This window comes from Hemibagrus wyckioides, linkage group LG24, assembly GCF_019097595.1.
Source record: "Hemibagrus wyckioides isolate EC202008001 linkage group LG24, SWU_Hwy_1.0, whole genome shotgun sequence".
Classification (NCBI taxonomy): Eukaryota; Metazoa; Chordata; class Actinopteri; order Siluriformes; family Bagridae; genus Hemibagrus; species Hemibagrus wyckioides.
Window position 1 is genome coordinate 18,747,456 of NC_080733.1, and position 20,000 is coordinate 18,767,455.

The following is a 20,000-nucleotide window of genomic DNA, read 5'->3' on the forward strand; positions in this document are numbered from 1 at the left end:
ATCCTCACACCCTACCCTCACACTGTACTCTCATACTGTATCCTCACACCCTACCCTCACACTGTACTCTCATACTGTATCCTCACACCCTACCCTCACACTGTACTCTCATACTGTATCCTCACACCCTACCCTCACACTGTACTCTCATACTGTATCCTCACACCCTACCCTCACACTGTACTCTCATACTGTATCCTCACACCCTACCCTCACACTGTACTCTCATACTGTATCCTCACACCCTACCTTCACACTGTACTCTCATACTGTATCCTCACACCCTACCCTCACACTGTACTCTCATACTGTATCCTCACACCCTACCCTCACACTGTACTCTCATACTGTATCCTCACACCCTACCCTCACACTGTACTCTCATACTGTATCCTCACACCCTACCCTCACACTGTACTCTCATACTGTATCCTCACACCCTACCCTCACACTGTACTCTCATACTGTATCCTCACACCCTACCCTCACACTGTACTCTCATACTGTATCCTCACACCCTACCCTCACACTGTACTCTCATACTGTATCCTCACACCCTACCCTCACACTGTACTCTCATACTGTATCCTCATACCCTACCCTCACACTGTACTCTCATACTGTATCCTCACACCCTACCCTCACACTGTACTCTCATACTGTATCCTCACACCCTACCCTCACACTGTACTCTCATACTGTATCCTCATACCCTACCCTCACACTGTACTCTCATACTGTATCCTCACACCCTACCTTCACACTGTACTCTCATACTGTATCCTCACACCCTACCCTCACAGTGTACTCTCATACTGTATCCTCACACCCTACCCTCACACTGTACTCTCATACTGTATCCTCACACCCTACCCTCACACTGTACTCTCATACTGTATCCTCATACCCTACCCTCACACTGTACTCTCATACTGTATCCTCATACCCTACCCTCACACTGTACTCTCATACTGTATCCTCACACCCTACCCTCACACTGTACTCTCATACTGTATCCTCACACCCTACCCTCACACTGTACTCTCATACTGTATCCTCATACCCTACCCTCACACTGTACTCTCATACTGTATCCTCACACCCTACCCTCACACTGTACTCTCATACTGTATCCTCACACCCTACCCTCACACTGTACTCTCATACTGTATCCTCATACCCTACCCTCACACTGTACTCTCATACTGTATCCTCATACCCTACCCTCACACTGTACTCTCATACTGTATCCTCACACCCTACCCTCACACTGTACTCTCATACTGTATCCTCATACCCTACCCTCACACTGTACTCTCATACTGTATCCTCATACCCTACCCTCACACTGTACTCTCATACTGTATCCTCATACCCTACCCTCACACTGTACTCTCATACTGTATCCTCACACCCTACCCTCACACTGTACTCTCATACTGTATCCTCACACCCTACCCTCACACTGTACTCTCATACTGTATCCTCACACCCTACCCTCACACTGTACTCTCATACTGTATCCTCACACCCTACCCTCACACTGTACTCTCATACTGTATCCTCACACCCTACCCTCACACTGTACTCTCATACTGTATCCTCATACCCTACCCTCACACTGTACTCTCATACTGTATCCTCACACCCTACCCTCACACTGTACTCTCATACTGTATCCTCACACCCTACCCTCACACTGTACTCTCATACTGTATCCTCACACCCTACCCTCACACTGTACTCTCATACTGTATCCTCATACCCTACCCTCACACTGTACTCTCATACTGTATCCTCATACCCTACCCTCACACTGTACTCTCATACTGTATCCTCACACCCTACCCTCACACTGTACTCTCATACTGTATCCTCACACCCTACCCTCACACTGTACTCTCATACTGTATCCTCACACCCTACCCTCACACTGTACTCTCATACTGTATCCTCATACCCTACCCTCACAGTGTACTCTCATACTGTATCCTCACACCCTACCCTCACACTGTACTCTCATACTGTATCCTCATACCCTACCCTCACACTGTACTCTCATACTGTATCCTCATACCCTACCCTCACACTGTACTCTCATACTGTATCCTCATACCCTACCCTCACACTGTACTCTCATACTGTATCCTCACACCCTACCCCCACACTGTACTCTCATACTGTATCCTCATACCCTACCCTCACACTGTACTCTCATACTGTATCCTCACACCCTACCCTCACACTGTACTCTCATACTGTATCCTCACACCCTACCCTCACACTGTACTCTCATACTGTATCCTCACACCCTACCCTCACAGTGTACTCTCATACTGTATCCTCATACCCTACCCTCACACTGTACTCTCATACTGTATCCTCACACCCTACCCTCACACTGTACTCTCATACTGTATCCTCACACCCTACCCTCACAGTGTACTCTCATACTGTATCCTCATACCCTACCCTCACAGTGTACTCTCATACTGTATCCTCATACCCTACCCTCACACTGTACTCTCATACTGTATCCTCACACCCTACCCTCACACTGTACTCTCATACTGTATCCTCACACCCTACCCTCACAGTGTACTCTCATACTGTATCCTCATACCCTACCCTCACAGTGTACTCTCATACTGTATCCTCATACCCTACCCTCACACTGTACTCTCATACTGTATCCTCACACCCTACCCTCACAGTGTACTCTCATACTGTATCCTCATACCCTACCCTCACACTGTACTCTCATACTGTATCCTCACACCCTACCCTCACACTGTACTCTCATACTGTATCCTCACACCCTACCCTCACACTGTACTCTCATACTGTATCCTCACACCCTACCCTCACACTGTACTCTCATACTGTATCCTCACACCCTACCCTCACACTGTACTCTCATACTGTATCCTCACACCCTACCCTCACACTGTACTCTCATACTGTATCCTCATACCCTACCCTCACACTGTACTCTCATACTGTATCCTCACACCCTACCCTCACACTGTACTCTCATACTGTATCCTCACACCCTACCCTCACACTGTACTCTCATACTGTATCCTCATACCCTACCCTCACACTGTACTCTCATACTGTATCCTCACACCCTACCCTCACAGTGTACTCTCATACTGTATCCTCATACCCTACCCTCACACTGTACTCTCATACTGTATCCTCACACCCTACCCTCACACTGTACTCTCATACTGTATCCTCACACCCTACCCTCACAGTGTACTCTCATACTGTATCCTCATACCCTACCCTCACACTGTACTCTCATACTGTATCCTCACACCCTACCCTCACACTGTACTCTCATACTGTATCCTCACACCCTACCCTCACACTGTACTCTCATACTGTATCCTCACACCCTACCCTCACACTGTACTCTCATACTGTATCCTCATACCCTACCCTCACACTGTACTCTCATACTGTATCCTCACACCCTACCCTCACACTGTACTCTCATACTGTATCCTCACACCCTACCCTCACAGTGTACTCTCATACTGTATCCTCACACCCTACCTTCACACTGTACTCTGTACTCTCATACTGTATCCTCACACCCTACCTTCACACTGTATTCCCATACTGTACTATTATTCCATACTCTCACACCATACACTCACACTGTACCCCCAGACTATACCCTCATACTGTCTCATACTGAACTATTATTCCACAGCCTCATACCCTACCTTCACTTTCATAATGTACCCTTATACCCTATTCTTAGACAGTACCCTGTTACTCTACCCACACATTGTACCTTCATCCCCTATCCCCATACTCTATTCTCAACTCTATATACCCCCTCCTGCAAAATTCTTACACCTAACTCACCTCTCCAAGAAACTCGCTCTCCTCCTCTCGTACCCGTGCCTGGTCCCACAGCGTGATCTCCAGCATTCGTTCTCTGAACTCGCGCCTGTGCACAGGCGAGTACATGAACGTCTGGTTCCACTTAGGCTCTAGCGACTTCTTGACTGTTTTCGTTCTTCTCTTGCTTTTGTCACTGAACAGGAATTAAAATAGAGATAAGGTTTAACATCATAACACACAAAACCTCATAGACATGCTGCTATGCTATCTGTTAATTACTCTAGATCTAACTGGTTTTAATGGAAATGTTAAAATTATAAAGCTAAAAATTTCGGGAGCAGAAACTCTGCACCTTCTGTCAGGAAGGAAGTATATTTTAACATAAGGGTTCCTGGGACGGCCATCCTCTCGGGCAGGCAGGTCTTTGGCGCCCAAAACGGTGACGATGAGCTGGTGTCCCACTTTGTCGTACCACAGCTTAACCTTAAAGAAAGCAGAGGTGAATTAGCAGGTCTTTGCTTGGAAGATAGGGCACTGCATGCATACTGTGGTTTTCTAAAAGAAGTTCCACATCCGAAATACACACATTGAGCTATTTTATCACTACTTATTCTCCTGGAGTCATAAACTAGGACGTAATGCAGGTGGAGATGTTACTCCTAACACTAACTACATGTACTGTGAAATTTATTTTCCTATAATTTTGAACTAAAAATCAATCCAGTGGAAGTCTGATGTTAGAGCGTGTTACAGGATCTAGCAGACTGAAAATTTCAAGGATATTTCAAATATTTTTTTAATGAAGATGAAAGTTCCATCTAGCTTTTCCATAAATATTCCTCAGTTACGTTCCTTGAGTTACCTTAAACTGCACAGTAAAACAAGAAAAATACTAAAAGGCCCAAAACAGGATTTTTAAACTACGAGCCCTCTCTTCAGCTATTAATAAAAAACAATAAAAATAATACACTTCATCAGTAAGCAAGTTTATGTCCCTGACGTTTTCGCACTATTTTAGTGAAATGACAGAGTTTAGACCACAAGGCAATTTGAATTTGGAACACAGATTCGAAGTTCAAACTTTATAAAGCTAGTTCTGCCCCTTGTGCCATATGTGCTGCCCCTGCTTTAACCAATCAGGGTAAAAATACTTCTCTACCTGCACGTCAGTTCAGAATGCTCCATTTTTTAACTGTGGCTTTGGAGGGATGCTCAGACTGGATTTGGAGTCTTAAAACAGCTAGTTTCAGGACAAAAACTCTGAATCTACACTGACCAGGTATAACATTATTGTGTTGGTCCCCCTTTTGCTGCCAAAACAGCCCTGTCCCGTCATGCACTGTGTATTCTGACACCTTTCTATCAGAACCAGCATTAACCTTTTCAGCAACCTTTGGCCATCCATGACCCTGTCGCCAGTTCACCACTGTTCCTCCCTTGGACCACTTTCCAAGTCCAAGGAACACCCCACAAGAGCTGCAGTTTTGGAGATGTTCTGATCCAGTGGTCTAGCCATCACAATTTGGCCCTTTTCAAACTAGCTGAAATCCTTATGCTTGTCCATTTTTCCTGCTTCTAACATCAACTTTGAGGACAAAATGTTCACTTGCTGCCTAATATATCCCACCCACTAACAGGTGCCATGATGAGGAGATACTCAGTCTTATTCACTTCACCTCTCACTGGTCATAATGTTATGCCTGATCGGTGTACCTCTAAGCAAAAACTCAGCTGTAAACAAGTGTGCAGTAAAAGATGACTCAAGACACAAAACTAGAAAACAGAGAGCTAGCAAAATATTCCAGTGATAAATGATCATAAATCATCCGATATGAACTCACTCTAACACCTAGAGACACTTTCAAAGCCTGACAATCCAACTCAAAGGCATCAAAACAAGACTGGCAAAAGGAAAGACTCCAAAAATAATAGAGAACTTGGAAAAAAATGACAAAATGCTTGAATAGGGTGCATGATAAATCCTTTTTTGTTTTTTTTGGAACCGACATTTGGAAAGAGCTTTGAAAGTCACTCATGCTTAACTAACTCATACACTCACTGTGAATAAACTACAGCCTGATCTACAGAAAGAAATAAGAAATTTTTTTTAAAGAAGGGGCAAAAACCAGAAGGCCGCTTGAAAGTTGAGTGAACATCTGTGAGGCGTTTGTTTGTTTTAAGACTTTGTAAGTCTTCATAGAATTTGCCCATCCTTTGTGACAAATCACTAAAACTAATAGAAACATGGCTCTATAGATCTATAAAGCGAACACTGCTCTAAAAATACTTCAGAATTAGCATGCAGCAAAGCAAGAAAATGCATTCTGTACAAACTAGAGCAATCCAGGCTGCTTCAAACGTGGAAAAAAAGCGTCAAGGGGGAGGAAATTCAGTGCAAACAAATTGTACCGTTCGATTTCTGTACTGATTTGATTAATTATTCAATCAAACCAAACTGGTCTTCCATGTGAGCAACTTCTGGCAGAATTTCGAAGGTCACACTTGCCAATGTTTGCATGTAGGAGTCATTTCAAACGCAATAACAATGTTGTTATCAATTTCTGTTGGTACAATTTGTTCATTTCATCTTTGGGCTCTAGAGCTGCAGCCAGGTCTTCATTGGAAAATGCAATTTCATGTCGAAAAATGGGACTTTTACAGCAACCTTCTCATTGCAACATGAGAAAATTTTCACAAGATAAAGTGTGTGTCCTTTAAGGAGCATTTCAGAAATTTGATACATGTTATTTTCTGGACTACGAGCTGTCACAAAAATTTAACATGCACTAAATCGAAGCTTTAACAAACTTTTTAAAGAAAAGCCAAAATAATAATATGCATGCAGCTGTATGTCACAGTAATGCCAACCGCTAAAATAATGAATCTTATAGCCGCATAAATAAGACAGCAACTTATACTTTACATAGACAGGACTTTTAATCCTGAGAATAAAGTAGTAATTTATAGTCCTGAGAATAAAGTAGTAACTTAAGCCGAGTTCACACTACAGGATTTTAAGCCCGATTTGCAAATTAACGAGCTGGCCGACAGATCGGTCAGTGATCGTGGGAAAATCAGCGGGTGATCAGCGCTCGGCAATCTTTATGTGTGATCTACTCAACGACGCCTCAAAGAGACTCGCAGACAAAATCCAGATATCTGGCATGTTAAATATCTGGGACGGTCGGCCGACTCCACATCACGTGGTGTCAATGGTGGCTACGACCTCCAGCCAATGAGAGAGCAAGTCAACAGAGTTGCGAGTTGTTGTCAGATGGTGTGGTGTGCGACGCCCTCTTGTGGATCATTTACGAAGCGTCGCGTAGTGTGAACACCACAAGGACAAAAAGACATACAGTGAAGTCATGTAGTCTGAACAGCAAAGCGAGCTGCAGACGGTTAAAGTCTTGTAGTGTGAACTAGCTTTAATGGTCCTGAGAATAAAGTAGTACTAATTTATAGTCCTGTGAATAAAGTATTACCTTATAGTCCAGAGATTAAAGTAGTAACTTCCTGAGATTTAAGTAGTAACTTATAGTCCGGAGAATAAGGTTGTATCTCTTTGTGAAGAAAATAAGACAATATCTTATTATCTTGGAAAAAGGTATGTCATATTATATACTACAGGAAATACTGTGTCTTGTAGTCTTGAAACGGAGGTATTATTTTATATTGCAGTCTATACTGTAGTTCTCTAGTCCTGGATGTAAGGAGGGATATTACATTCCTGAAAAAAATAAGGTAATATCGAATAGTCCAGAAAATATGTCAATAGTGCAGGAGATACTGTGAATGTCTGTTTCAAAATCAGAGCAAGAGAGGAAAAATCCCCTTTCAAGTTGCAAGGAAAAGCAATCGTCTATGTCCCATGGCCATTCTGAATCCATCAAACCATTTAAAGAGACTTAGGTAGAAGAGTTCAAACCCTATATGAAATAAAAAACAAAACAACAAACGCTTCAATCAGAACAATGCTGTTTGTCTCTTTAAACTCCTCAGTGTAGGTCAGTAAATCATGCAGGTTCTTCCAGACCCTCAGCAAGATGGAGTTTAATAGGTTAAAAGTGATAATATTAGGTATAAAATAAAGCGTCTATGGATATGAGCTAGCAATAAGAAAAAGGAAACTCAAACGGTGAGAAATGAAGAGCAGAGATTTGAAATGCTGCCATTTTCCTGCTATGCATTTTCCAAATATCGTAGAAAGGAAGAGAAAGGAGTCAGAGAGAAAAAAAGTGTGTATCAGTCAGACCGGTGCCGTTACCTGGACCCTAGGGACAAAAGGCGTGGTTCTTCTATTAAGGCATGGACTCTGGGTAAGCAAAATTAACAAAGAAAAGAAACAAAAAATGCCATAAAACTAAAACAAATGCTTAGAAAATCAAAAAACCACACAGCTGAGAGGAGATTTAGACCCAATTTCAATCATTTACACAAACTTTGAGACATCACAGGAACAGCAAGTAGGCAGGAGAACTGTACTTTCTGTACACTTCTATTATTATTATTATTATTATTATTATTATTATTATTACAATAATTATTACTTACTATACTACAATACTTTATATAATATATTCAATAATACTATCCTAATATTATTCTTATTGTTATTTTAATATAAAAGTCTACAGTGTGACAAAAAATTATTTTCATTTATGTAAAAAATCTGTTTTTAAGAGTCCTCGTTTTTTTTTTTTTTTGTAGATTAAATCTCCCTCATTCCAAATTAAAAATAATGAATAAATAAACCCATGAAGAAGCACAGCACAGCAAAGACTCCGAAGCTCTCGTCTGGATTAAATATAAATAAATTCCAGATAAATTCCAGCACATGTATAATCTGCTGCTACAAAACATCGGCACATAAAATAAATAAAGCCAGGCGTCATGTTTTAGCAATAACTGTACTGTCCGCACAGGGGGCGCCATAACCCATGTGCTGGACTGTGAATCTTTTAAACATTTACACTACCGTAATAAATAAGTTAAAACCATAGTTACATGCTATTAATTAATGGACTTGATGAGAAACATGTAATAACTAAGAATCCTAATCCTAACAAACTAGTCCTAATCCTGTAGCTTAAAGTAGCATGATAGGAACTCACTGAAAGTTGTCCAGACAGATACTGTGGAGCATCACGAAGGACGCCGGGACTCATGGGAGACGTGACGGAAATGGACGGACCCATCTTCTGCGATTCGAATGAGCTCGAACCTGAGGAGGGTGAATAAGGGCGACGATTAGACCTGTTACTTTACATTTCCTGTTGTATTTATATAAGATTCCTGGATTGCAGCACTCACTGGATTCCAGCTGTCCATGTGTGCTCTCTGATATTCTGGGTACGTCACTGCAAAAGGAAATATTAAAAGGGTAAAAAATTTAAATTTAATTTCATTATCATTATTATTATTATTATTATTATTATTATTATTATTGTAATACTTGAGTTATATATATTTAGATGGCATGGCCTTGTAATTATTCTACATGTGTATTCTATATGTTTATGACACAGGGCCATATATACTGGAGGTATATATTGTATCAGAGAAGTACATGAATATAATGCAGGAGTGTATTCTAAGAGAGTATTGTAATATAATACAGGAGCATATGATAACAGAGTACTTTAGTAATACACTAATATAGTACACATTAATAATACATGACTCACCCGATGGGCCGTGAGACCAGAAGCTCAACCTGCGGCTCCGGTTTGGACTCGAGAATAATATTATAAACTTCCTTAAAGGTGGCTCCCTGAAGAACCCTGCCATTCCACTCCAGAACCTGATCACCTGCAGACAGAAACTGCTGTCAGGACATAATGTCAATTTATCACTTTGTGAAGTTCCTGTGAAGTCCTCTCACTTAACAATTTTAGTTTGTGTGTGTGTGTGTGTGTTTACCTGGTCGGAGATGGCCAACTGTATCTGCTAAGCTTCCTCTTTTCACTTTGGTAATAAAAGCGCAAAGCTGACCAGATTCAGTCATTTTCCCTCCTACCACCTGTGGAGCAAAATCATGTTATGTTTCTAAAAAGAAATGCATTCATCACAGGGGTATAAAATATTAAAAGTCCAGCATAGGGGGTAAAATACTAATCACTGATAAACACATACACTCCAGGGTGTGAAGTACTAATCACAGGGCTGTAAAATACTAATCACTGATGAACACATCCATCAGAGGGTGTTTAAAATACTATTCACTGGACACATCCATCACAGGGCTGTAAAATACTAATCACTGATAAACACATCCACTACTGAGCATAAAATACTAATCACTGATAAACACATCCACTACTGGGCGTAAAATACTAATCACTGATAAACACATCCACTACTGGGCGTAAAATACTAATCACTGATAAACACATCCATCACAGGGCTGTAAAATACTAATCACTGATAAACACATCCATCACAGGGCTGTAAAATACTAATAACTGATAAACACATCCATCACAGGGGGTGTAAAATACTAAACACTGATAACACATCTATCACTGGGGTATAAAATACTAATCACTGATAAACACATCCATCACAGGGCTGTAAAATACTAATCACTGATACACACATCCATCACAGGGCTGTAAAATACTAATCACTGATAAACACATCCATCACAGGGCTGTAAAATACTAATCACTGATACACACATCCATCACAGGGGGTGTAAAATACTAATCACTGATAAACACATCCATCACAGGGCTGTAAAATACTAATCACTGATAAACACATCCATCACAGGGCTGTAAAATACTAATCACTGATAAACACATCCATCACAGGGCTGTAAAATACTAATCACTGATAAACACATCCATCACAGGGCTGTAAAATACTAATCACTCATAAACACATCCATCACAGGGGGTGTAAAATACTAAACACTGATAACACATCTATCACAGGGCTGTAAAATACTAATCACTGATAAACACATCTATCCCTGGGGTATAAAATACTAATCACTGATAAACACATCCATCACAGGGCTGTAAAATACTAATCACTGATAAACACATCCATCACAGGGCTGTAAAATACTAATCACTGATAAACACATCCACTATTGGGGGTAAAATACTAATCACTGATAAACACATCCATCACAGGGCTGTAAAATACTAATCACTGATAAACACATCCATCACAGGGCTGTAAAATACTAATCACTGATAAACACATCTATCACTGGGGTATAAAATACTAATCACTGATAAACACATCCATCACAGGGCTGTAAAATACTAATCACTGATAAACACATCCATCACAGGGCTGTAAAATACTAATCACTGATAAACACATCCATCACAGGGCTGTAAAATACTAATCACTGATAAACACATCCACTATTGGGGGTAAAATTCTAATCACTGATAAACACATCCATCACAGGGCTGTAAAATACTAATCACTGATAAACACATCCACTACTGGGCGTAAAATACTAATCACTGATAAACACATCCATCACAGGGCTGTAAAATACTAATCACTGATAAACACATCCATCACAGGGGGTGTAAAATACTAAACACTGATAACACATCTATCACAGGGCTGTAAAATACTAATCACTGATAAACACATCTATCACTGGGGTATAAAATACTAATCACTGATAAACACATCCATCACAGGGCTGTAAAATACTAATCACTGATAAACACATCCATCACAGGGCTGTAAAATACTAATCACTGATAAACACATCCATCACAGGGCTGTAAAATACTAATCACTGATAAACACATCCATCACAGGGCTGTAAAATACTAATCACTGATAAACACATCCATCACAGGGGGTGTAAAATACTAATCACTGATAAACACATCCATCACAGGGCTGTAAAATACTAATCACTGATAAACACATCCATCACAGGGCTGTAAAATACTAATCACTGATAAACACATCCATCACAGGGCTGTAAAATACTAATCACTGATAAACACATCCATCACAGGGCTGTAAAATACTAATCACTCATAAACACATCCATCACAGGGGGTGTAAAATACTAAACACTGATAACACATCTATCACAGGGCTGTAAAATACTAATCACTGATAAACACATCCATCACAGGGCTGTAAAATACTAATCACTGATAAACACATCCATCACAGGGCTGTAAAATACTAATCACTGATAAACACATCCATCACAGGGCTGTAAAATACTAATCACTGATAAACACATCCACTATTGGGGGTAAAATACTAATCACTGATAAACACATCCATCACAGGGCTGTAAAATACTAATCACTGATAAACACATCCATCACAGGGCTGTAAAATACTAATCACTGATAAACACATCCATCACAGGGCTGTAAAATACTAATCACTGATAAACACATCCATCACAGGGCTGTAAAATACTAATCACTGATAAACACATCCACTACTGGGCGTAAAATACTAATCACTGATAAACACATCCATCACAGGGCTGTAAAATACTAATCACTGATAAACACATCCACTACTGGGCGTAAAATACTAATCACTGATAAACACATCCATCACAGGGCTGTAAAATACTAATCACTGATAAACACATCCATCACAGGGGGTGTAAAATACTAATCACTGATAAACACATCCATCACAGGGCTGTAAAATACTAATCACTGATAAACACATCCATCACAGGGCTGTAAAATACTAATCACTGATAAACACATCCACTACTGGGGGTAAAATACTAATCACTGATAAACACATCCATCACAGGGCTGTAAAATACTAATCACTGATAAACACATCCATCACAGGGCTGTAAAATACTAATCACTGATAAACACATCCATCACAGGGCTGTAAAATACTAATCACTGATAAACACATCCATCACAGGGCTTTAAAATACTAATCACTGATAAACACATCCATCACAGGGCTGTAAAATACTAATCACTGATAAACACATCCACTACTGGGGGTAAAATACTAATCACTCATAAACACATCCATCACAGGGCTGTAAAATACTAATCACTGATAAACACATCCATCACAGGGCTGTAAAATACTAATCACTGATAAACACATCCATCACAGGGCTGTAAAATACTAATCACTGATAAACACATCCATCACAGGGCTGTAAAATACTAATCACTGATAAACACATCCATCACAGGGCTTTAAAATACTAATCACTGATAACCCACCTATCAGGGGGGTAAATCATGACACACTCTAGAGTAACACACCCTACACCCTACAGTAACAGGTTAAAATCTAAGCGTTAAGTGTTACCTTGAGGCCTAGCATAGCGCCCGTATCTCTGGGCACCGTGCCGTCCTTCATCCGCTTGTTCAGTAAAATCCTCCCGATTAACCGATCTCCATCTTTGGACGGCTGCCACGTCACCGGGTGCTGCAGGGTTAAAGCCAAAACACCACTTGCTTTTTTACACGTTTTACTCGTCACGCTTCAGTTTCTCAGAATGTGCAGCATTTCTAAATAAAAATATTCAAATTCAAGCTGATAATAATAATTAACTATAATGAATTATATTAAAACTGTAGTATATTGATAGCCAGTGAGTAAAAACAGAGAGAGAGAGAGAGAGAGAGAGGAAGAGAGAGAATTATTACTGTGTTAGTTTTTATTTTGTCAGTGTTACTGTTCTTTCTTCCTTATCATTAAGGAATCATTATTCAGTCTACATTAAAGATTCTTCTTTAAGTGAGGGGTGGAGCCTTTACTCAAACATGGACACGCCCCCTGACAGTAAGTCCTGTTAGTAGATCTAACTTTTTGACCTTGTGGTTAAAGTGGACTTTTTGTGTAGAAGCATAAAACTCTGCTGACACGCAGTGAGCAGGGTTCCACCTAGAACCTATAGAGGTTTCCCCAGTAGGACAAATTCATAAAGCCTTTAAGATAGAAAGAAAGAAAAGGAGGAGAAGAAATGAAAGTATGCAGAGAGGTGAATAAGGCTGATGAGGGGACGTGAGGACATGGATGACTGGACGCCTCACCATAGACATTGGTGAGGACTCGTTATGCCAAGACGCATAATCCCACCAGTGGCCGTCCATATCTCCTGCAGATAAACACACACACACACACGCACACACACAACAGTAAGATAATCAGAGATTTCTTTATTTCTCTCATATCTAAAGCAACATCCATCCATTCATTTTCTACATCACCAACACACGCACACACACACACATCTGACAATCTAGAGATGCCAATCAGCCTACAACACACGTGTTTGGACTACAGGGCAGATGCAGGGGGCATGGCCTAAAGTTTGAAGGTGGAGTTTGGACCTTTGGGATGTTCTTCAGACGTTTGATTTTGTATGTTTCGTCTCTTTTGAATCCAAACTTTCCGAATAAAAAAAAAAAAACCAGAGTCTGTGTTTTAACGAAGGTTAGATTCTTCCTGTAGCTGATAAACACTTCAGCACCGTGTTTCTTATTCACGATAAGGAGATTAAAACACCCGAGAAGGAAAACCGATTCTTGTCATTTTCCGCCATCTTGGTTGATCTGTTTGCATAATTCATACAACAGAAGCTAAAAAGTTCCATAAACCTTTTGTTTTACAGATTCTAAAAGACAGTTGTAGAGTTTTGGACTAAACGGAAGGCAGAAACAGATTAGAAATGATGTTGTTTCAGGTACACCGGTGTCCGGTCTTAATCTGGAGCCATGGAGCCGGTGACCTTTGACACACATCTCAGGTTTCAGCCTCCATTCAGGCTGCTTGACTTTATTTCTCTTGATCTTTACACTTTCTCGCTGTTGTTGCTGTGTGACCGGTGCCCAGCTGTCTGTCCACTCTGAGGAGTATCTTCTCTGAAGCTCCAGTGCTAATAAACACACGACAGAGCTGCACACTCTGAGGGAGAGGAGCTGAGAGCTTCATGCTGGATCGGCTCTGTTGAAGAGTGAAGGCCGGTCAGCGCACCAGATCCGTCCGTTAGCTCGGTTTTATCCAGCTGGAATCTTCGGACAGGTTCACGCAGGTCCTTGTTAATGTTCCTTCCTTTTGTATCAGTTCATCCTCTGGCACACGCTTCAGTCCTGGCTTCTGCAAACATCAGTTTATTTTACATTTGATTTCTGTCTCAGTCTCAACCTCAGGAAAACATTCTGCTGAAACAACGCCGTCTCCACCCAGCTCCTCACCTAGTGATTTATTCATCTTACTCCACAGCAATTTAACAACGTTTTAACAAACTGTACCTTTTATCTATTTCTAGTTTAATGTTTTGCAGAAAGAGTTACTTCCTGTTCTCGCTTACGTTCTAGCAGCTACAAACAGTCGTTCCCTCACCAGCCAGACTTTATCCTCTTTAAAGTTTTATTTTTTAAATAAAGAATATTCAAATTCAACCTCATAAAATTCTAATAATAATGTGATAAATAGTAATATATATATATATATATATATATATATATATATATATATATATATATATATATATATATACTATATATAGTATATAATAAACTATAATGAACTATATTAAAACTAATATAGAGTGAGTAGAAAACAAAGCTGATAGAAAAAAAATACAAAATAACAGGGAAAAGATGGGGGGGTAGAGAGAGGGGGGTGGGGGGGTGGAGAGTGAGAGAAAGAGAGAGAGGGAGAGACAGGGAGGGTGAGAGAGAGACAAAGAGAGAGTGTGTGTGTGTGTGTGTGTGTGTGAGAGAGAGAGAGGGAGAGTGAGAGAGAGCGGGAGGGAGAGGGGGTGTAGATAGAGAGAGGGAGAGGGGTAGAGAGAGATGGGGAGGGACTGAGAGAGACAGAGTAAGAGAGAGAGAGAGAGAGATCATCTATCCTCTCTTTAGAAATAAAGATAAACTCCATTGTCCTGAAGATGTGGGAAGTTCCAGCTTCACGTCTGACTGTTCCACTGTTAGCACTGACACTGGAGACTCCTTCCACACATCACACACACACTTCAACAGATCAGTGATTATACATGGTTTTAAATGTCCATGGCTCTATAAACCAATATAAACTCATGATTTCTTTGTTACATGACAACCTGAAGAGAGAGGATAAAGTCCGGCTGGTGAGGGAACGGGTGTTTATAGCTGCTAGAACATTAGCAAGAACAAGCTTCATAAAATTCCACTGCATTAAATGTAGAATGATAAACCTGTAGAAATTGTTGGCTGTGGAACAAGAGGAATAAAACACTTTGTGGAATAAAAGTGTGGCATAACACACTGTTTTATTCCTTAAACATTTCATTTCCACTGGTGTTTGTTACTTTTGAATAGACATGGCATGTAAGAGAAGGAATGTTTATAATCCACTGTTTTATTCTAGATTAAATTGATAAACTGAAGGTTTCTTTTGCTCTGTGATTAATATCTGTGACTGACGGAATGAGACTGAAGCTGCGACAGTAGGAAAGAAGAAACTCTACAAGTGTGTAAAATCTCTGATGCACTGATGCTCTTGTGGTCACTCTCAATGTTTAAACTGATCAGTTAGCATAAAAACAGGAAGTGCAGCCTTACGTTTTCCTCTCATCGCTCAGAGTGGGCTCGGTTCCTCACGTGTGCACTTCCTCATTTTAACACTTTTTTTATTTGCAGGAAAATCTCCCGATCCGTATAGATGGTCAGTAATCCACCTGTGGACTCGTCCGCTTCAAACCATGGCAGAATTCCGGTAAAGCCGGTTCTCTTTGGTGTCGGACTCTCCTGATCGATGTTACACAGGCATATTTGTTCTCACGCTCGTAACTCTGAGTCCAATGTGACCCCTAACCTGCAGACAAACAGGCCTGAAGTGCTTCTGAATTTCTCTCGCTTTCTCTGCAGCTCTGCGCCTCGCTCCTCCTCCTTCATGCATTAGAATAATGAGATTAGACTTTATTCTGGGAGGATCAAACACTCCTAACGTCCTACAAGATGCTCACATCACATCCCAGTACACACACACACACACATATATATATATATATATATATACATACACACGAACACATACATATACACGCACACACACACACTCTCTCACATATATATTATCATCATCATGCCTTCACCCATTTTTCAAATTATAAACAGAAATAAATAAAAGGATGTGCTGCAGCTTTGTGATTTAAAACGTGTCATTAAAATCTTACTGTTCATCAGGGTTGCCAGGTCAGTATTTTTTACTTGTGTTATTATCATTATTATTATTATTATTATTATTATTATTATTATTATTATTATTATTATTATTATTATAATTACTGGATTATTGTATTATCATCACATGGACACGGAACACAAGGACAATTCAGATGAAGTGGAAAAGCTAGGTATAGTTTGTGAACGGAATTCTTCCCTCTGATTGGACGAGACATCGGTCACTCAGGAAATACAGGCAGTAGGAATATTGTGTATCTAACTTTATTTCTTGTACATGTGTGGAGTTCTGCCTTCACTTTACACCATTTTAAAGAAAATAAACATATATATTTATCTCTATAGGAAAATGGAGTTCATTCAGCGCTACTATGAGGAAGGACGTTCATATGGTCAGTGTGATGGATATACTGATAGTGTATCATGGAGTAAAGATTAGTTTACGATCTCTAAAAACAATCAATCAATCAATCTATCTATCTATCTATCTATCTATCTATCTATCTATCTGTCTGTCTGTCTGTCTGTCTGTCTACCTGTCTGTCTATCTATAGATAGACAGAACGTCCTACTGTGAGGAAGGACGTTCATATGGTCAGTTTGATGGATATACTGATAGTGTATCATGGAGTAAAGATTAGTTTGTGATCTCTAAAAACACGCCAGGAATGTTAGGAAGAGCAAACTATTCCAGATTAAAGGATGTAAGGAGCGCTATAAGAGCAGAGCTGCGTTCATACACACACCAATCCACTTTCTACTGCTGCAGCTACTGCTGGACTTCCCGTAGATCCTGAGTGACCCGTGTCTCGTCCAATCAGAGGGAAGAATTCCGTTCACAAACCGCACCTACCTTTTCCGCTTTGTCTGTATTGTGCTTGTGTTTTCGTATTTGTTGTTTTGTGTTGCACGTCTCAGCCACAACACTTCCTGTTTACAAATCAAGTAAATCCAGTTCAGAGCCAGTAACCACCAACATTCAGACATCGCAAAGTCTCGCCATCTTCACCGCCTTGAGTTCTCTCAGTTGTTTGTGTTGATCGACTGCACCTCAGACCAGAATTCGGTGCGTTGGAACTTGTTTTAGCCCTGATTCAGGACTCCAGGTTCCTCACACACATCCCGTCTGCTAAAATTAAGATTAGTTTTATTATTGTTTTTATTTTAATATTATAGAATTTTGGGGGCATTTTTACTGCACAAGCTATAAAACATTATTATTATTATTATTATTATTATTATTATTATTATTATTGGTCATGGGCTAAAGTGTTTGTCCTTTTATATGCTATATAATATACAATACAGTGGAAATACATATACAGTATAACTGTACTATATAGTAAAAATTAATGCTTAATATTAGAATAAACAATTAATAAAACACATTTATCATGATTTTACTCTTTTCTTTTTTACTATTCATTCATATTCCCATGCTCGAGCCCAATCCTTCATCCTGATACCCTGAAATTCAGAACCACAGCGCTGATGGTGTTTGCGAGCGCGGCACTCAACCCGTCCTCGCTCCTGTGATGTCTGGCTTTGCGGAGAATATTCCGGGTTACTGTCAGGATGTTGGGATGGGATCAGTGTCGGGTTTCGGCCATCATTTGGAACAGTGTGAGATGATGGCATGCTGTAATGATCTGTACAGCTTTTAGAGTCCTCTCTGCAGCACTGGGCTTTAATTACAGAGCATGAAATATTCAGCAGTGATGTCATACCTAGCGAACACACCGCACGCACCTGACATCTACTCAACAGCTTCTACACCGATACACCCGCGAGAGCACTGCGAGAGCGCTGCGAGAGCGCTGAGAGAGCGCTGCATCCTGTTAGGTGTGGATCAGTTTCCTTTAACAGCAGCTCGGACACTTTTACAGGTTTACATTAATGCGCCATTTCTAACACATTATCGTTTCTATGGCAACAGCCGATTCAGCCGGTCGTGTACCGAGGTGTTTACTCAGCATTACTTACTTAAGGAGATGTGTATTTAATATTTATGGAAGGAGTCTCCGGTGTCAGCGTGGTGTAACTGTCCTAACATTAAAGGCAGGTCTGATCATTCTCTTCACTAAACAAGAGCTTCATTAAAGCTTCATGAAAATATAACCACAACCAATCTGTGGAATAAGAAGAGGTTCTGTATGAGGCGGACTCGAGTCGCTCAGAAGTGAGATTTATGTGTAAAATCTGTAAAAACACCAAGAAATTCAACATCACAGCTGCTTCTGAAAATAAATCTTAAAATAGCACAAAAAACAAGCAGCAGTTTGTGGAGGTTTCTAACAGGCTGAACTTTGACCCCTGCCTCGCGACAGGAACTGCATGTGGCGCATCCTCACCTTTCTCCCCGAAGGATTCACACTCGAGCTCCTCGCAGCTGGTGTACTCTGGCGTGGTGTTGATCTCTTCCTCCGAGCTGCTGAAGCTCCCAGCCGCCCTGAACCTCCCCGTTCTCCGGCTCCTCGCAGGTCTCATGGACTCGGACTGATCCGAGCTGAGTGAGTCGGTCCTCATCACGCCGTCCATCATGCCCGGGTCCAGATGGTATGATTTACCGAACGTCCTGAGAGCTGGCGAGCTCCTGTCCACGGAATACGAGCGCTTCGACGCGTGACGCCGGCCGTCGAAACCGTTGTGAGCTTCGTCGAGTTCCGTGAAAGCCAGGGAAACGTCGCTGTGGCGCCGCTCGTGCCGTGCTCTGGAAACCTGAGCGTGGATTCGCATCTGCTCCTCGTAGGGTTGCGGTTTCACAGGGTATCTCGCGAGGTTAGGGTCACTGCGGTACCGAGAGCGATACTCCTCCTCGCGCTGCCGCTGGAGCTCGCGCTCGTCTATCTGAACGTCCAGGTGATGGTCTGGGTATCGCCAGCGGTTCGAGTCGGACGGAGAGCGAGGGATGACGCCGTCTCCATGCTGACGTCCCGCGACGTCTCCTTTATACGTCCTGGACGCCGATGGGCT

At 41.0% G+C, this 20,000-nt stretch overlaps 1 protein-coding gene across 3 annotated transcripts in view; it reads right to left on the minus strand.

Moving 5' to 3' along the window:
• rims2b (regulating synaptic membrane exocytosis 2b) overlaps positions 1-20,000 on the minus strand; it is a 103,795-nt gene that overhangs the window by 46,889 nt on the left and 36,906 nt on the right. For all 3 annotated transcript variants that reach the window (XM_058377159.1, XM_058377162.1, XM_058377160.1), the window contains exons 6-15: positions 19,379-20,000; positions 13,893-13,957; positions 13,165-13,284; positions 9,781-9,880; positions 9,546-9,669; positions 9,172-9,218; positions 8,973-9,082; positions 8,126-8,173; positions 4,214-4,344; positions 3,883-4,054 (exon numbers count right to left, since the gene is read on the minus strand). The exon at positions 19,379-20,000 is cut by the window's right edge and continues 7 nt beyond it. In XM_058377159.1, coding sequence (XP_058233142.1) covers positions 3,883-4,054; positions 4,214-4,344; positions 8,126-8,173; positions 8,973-9,082; positions 9,172-9,218; positions 9,546-9,669; positions 9,781-9,880; positions 13,165-13,284; positions 13,893-13,957; positions 19,379-20,000 — 1,539 coding nt within the window. The remainder of the gene's footprint in view (positions 1-3,882; positions 4,055-4,213; positions 4,345-8,125; positions 8,174-8,972; positions 9,083-9,171; positions 9,219-9,545; positions 9,670-9,780; positions 9,881-13,164; positions 13,285-13,892; positions 13,958-19,378) is intronic.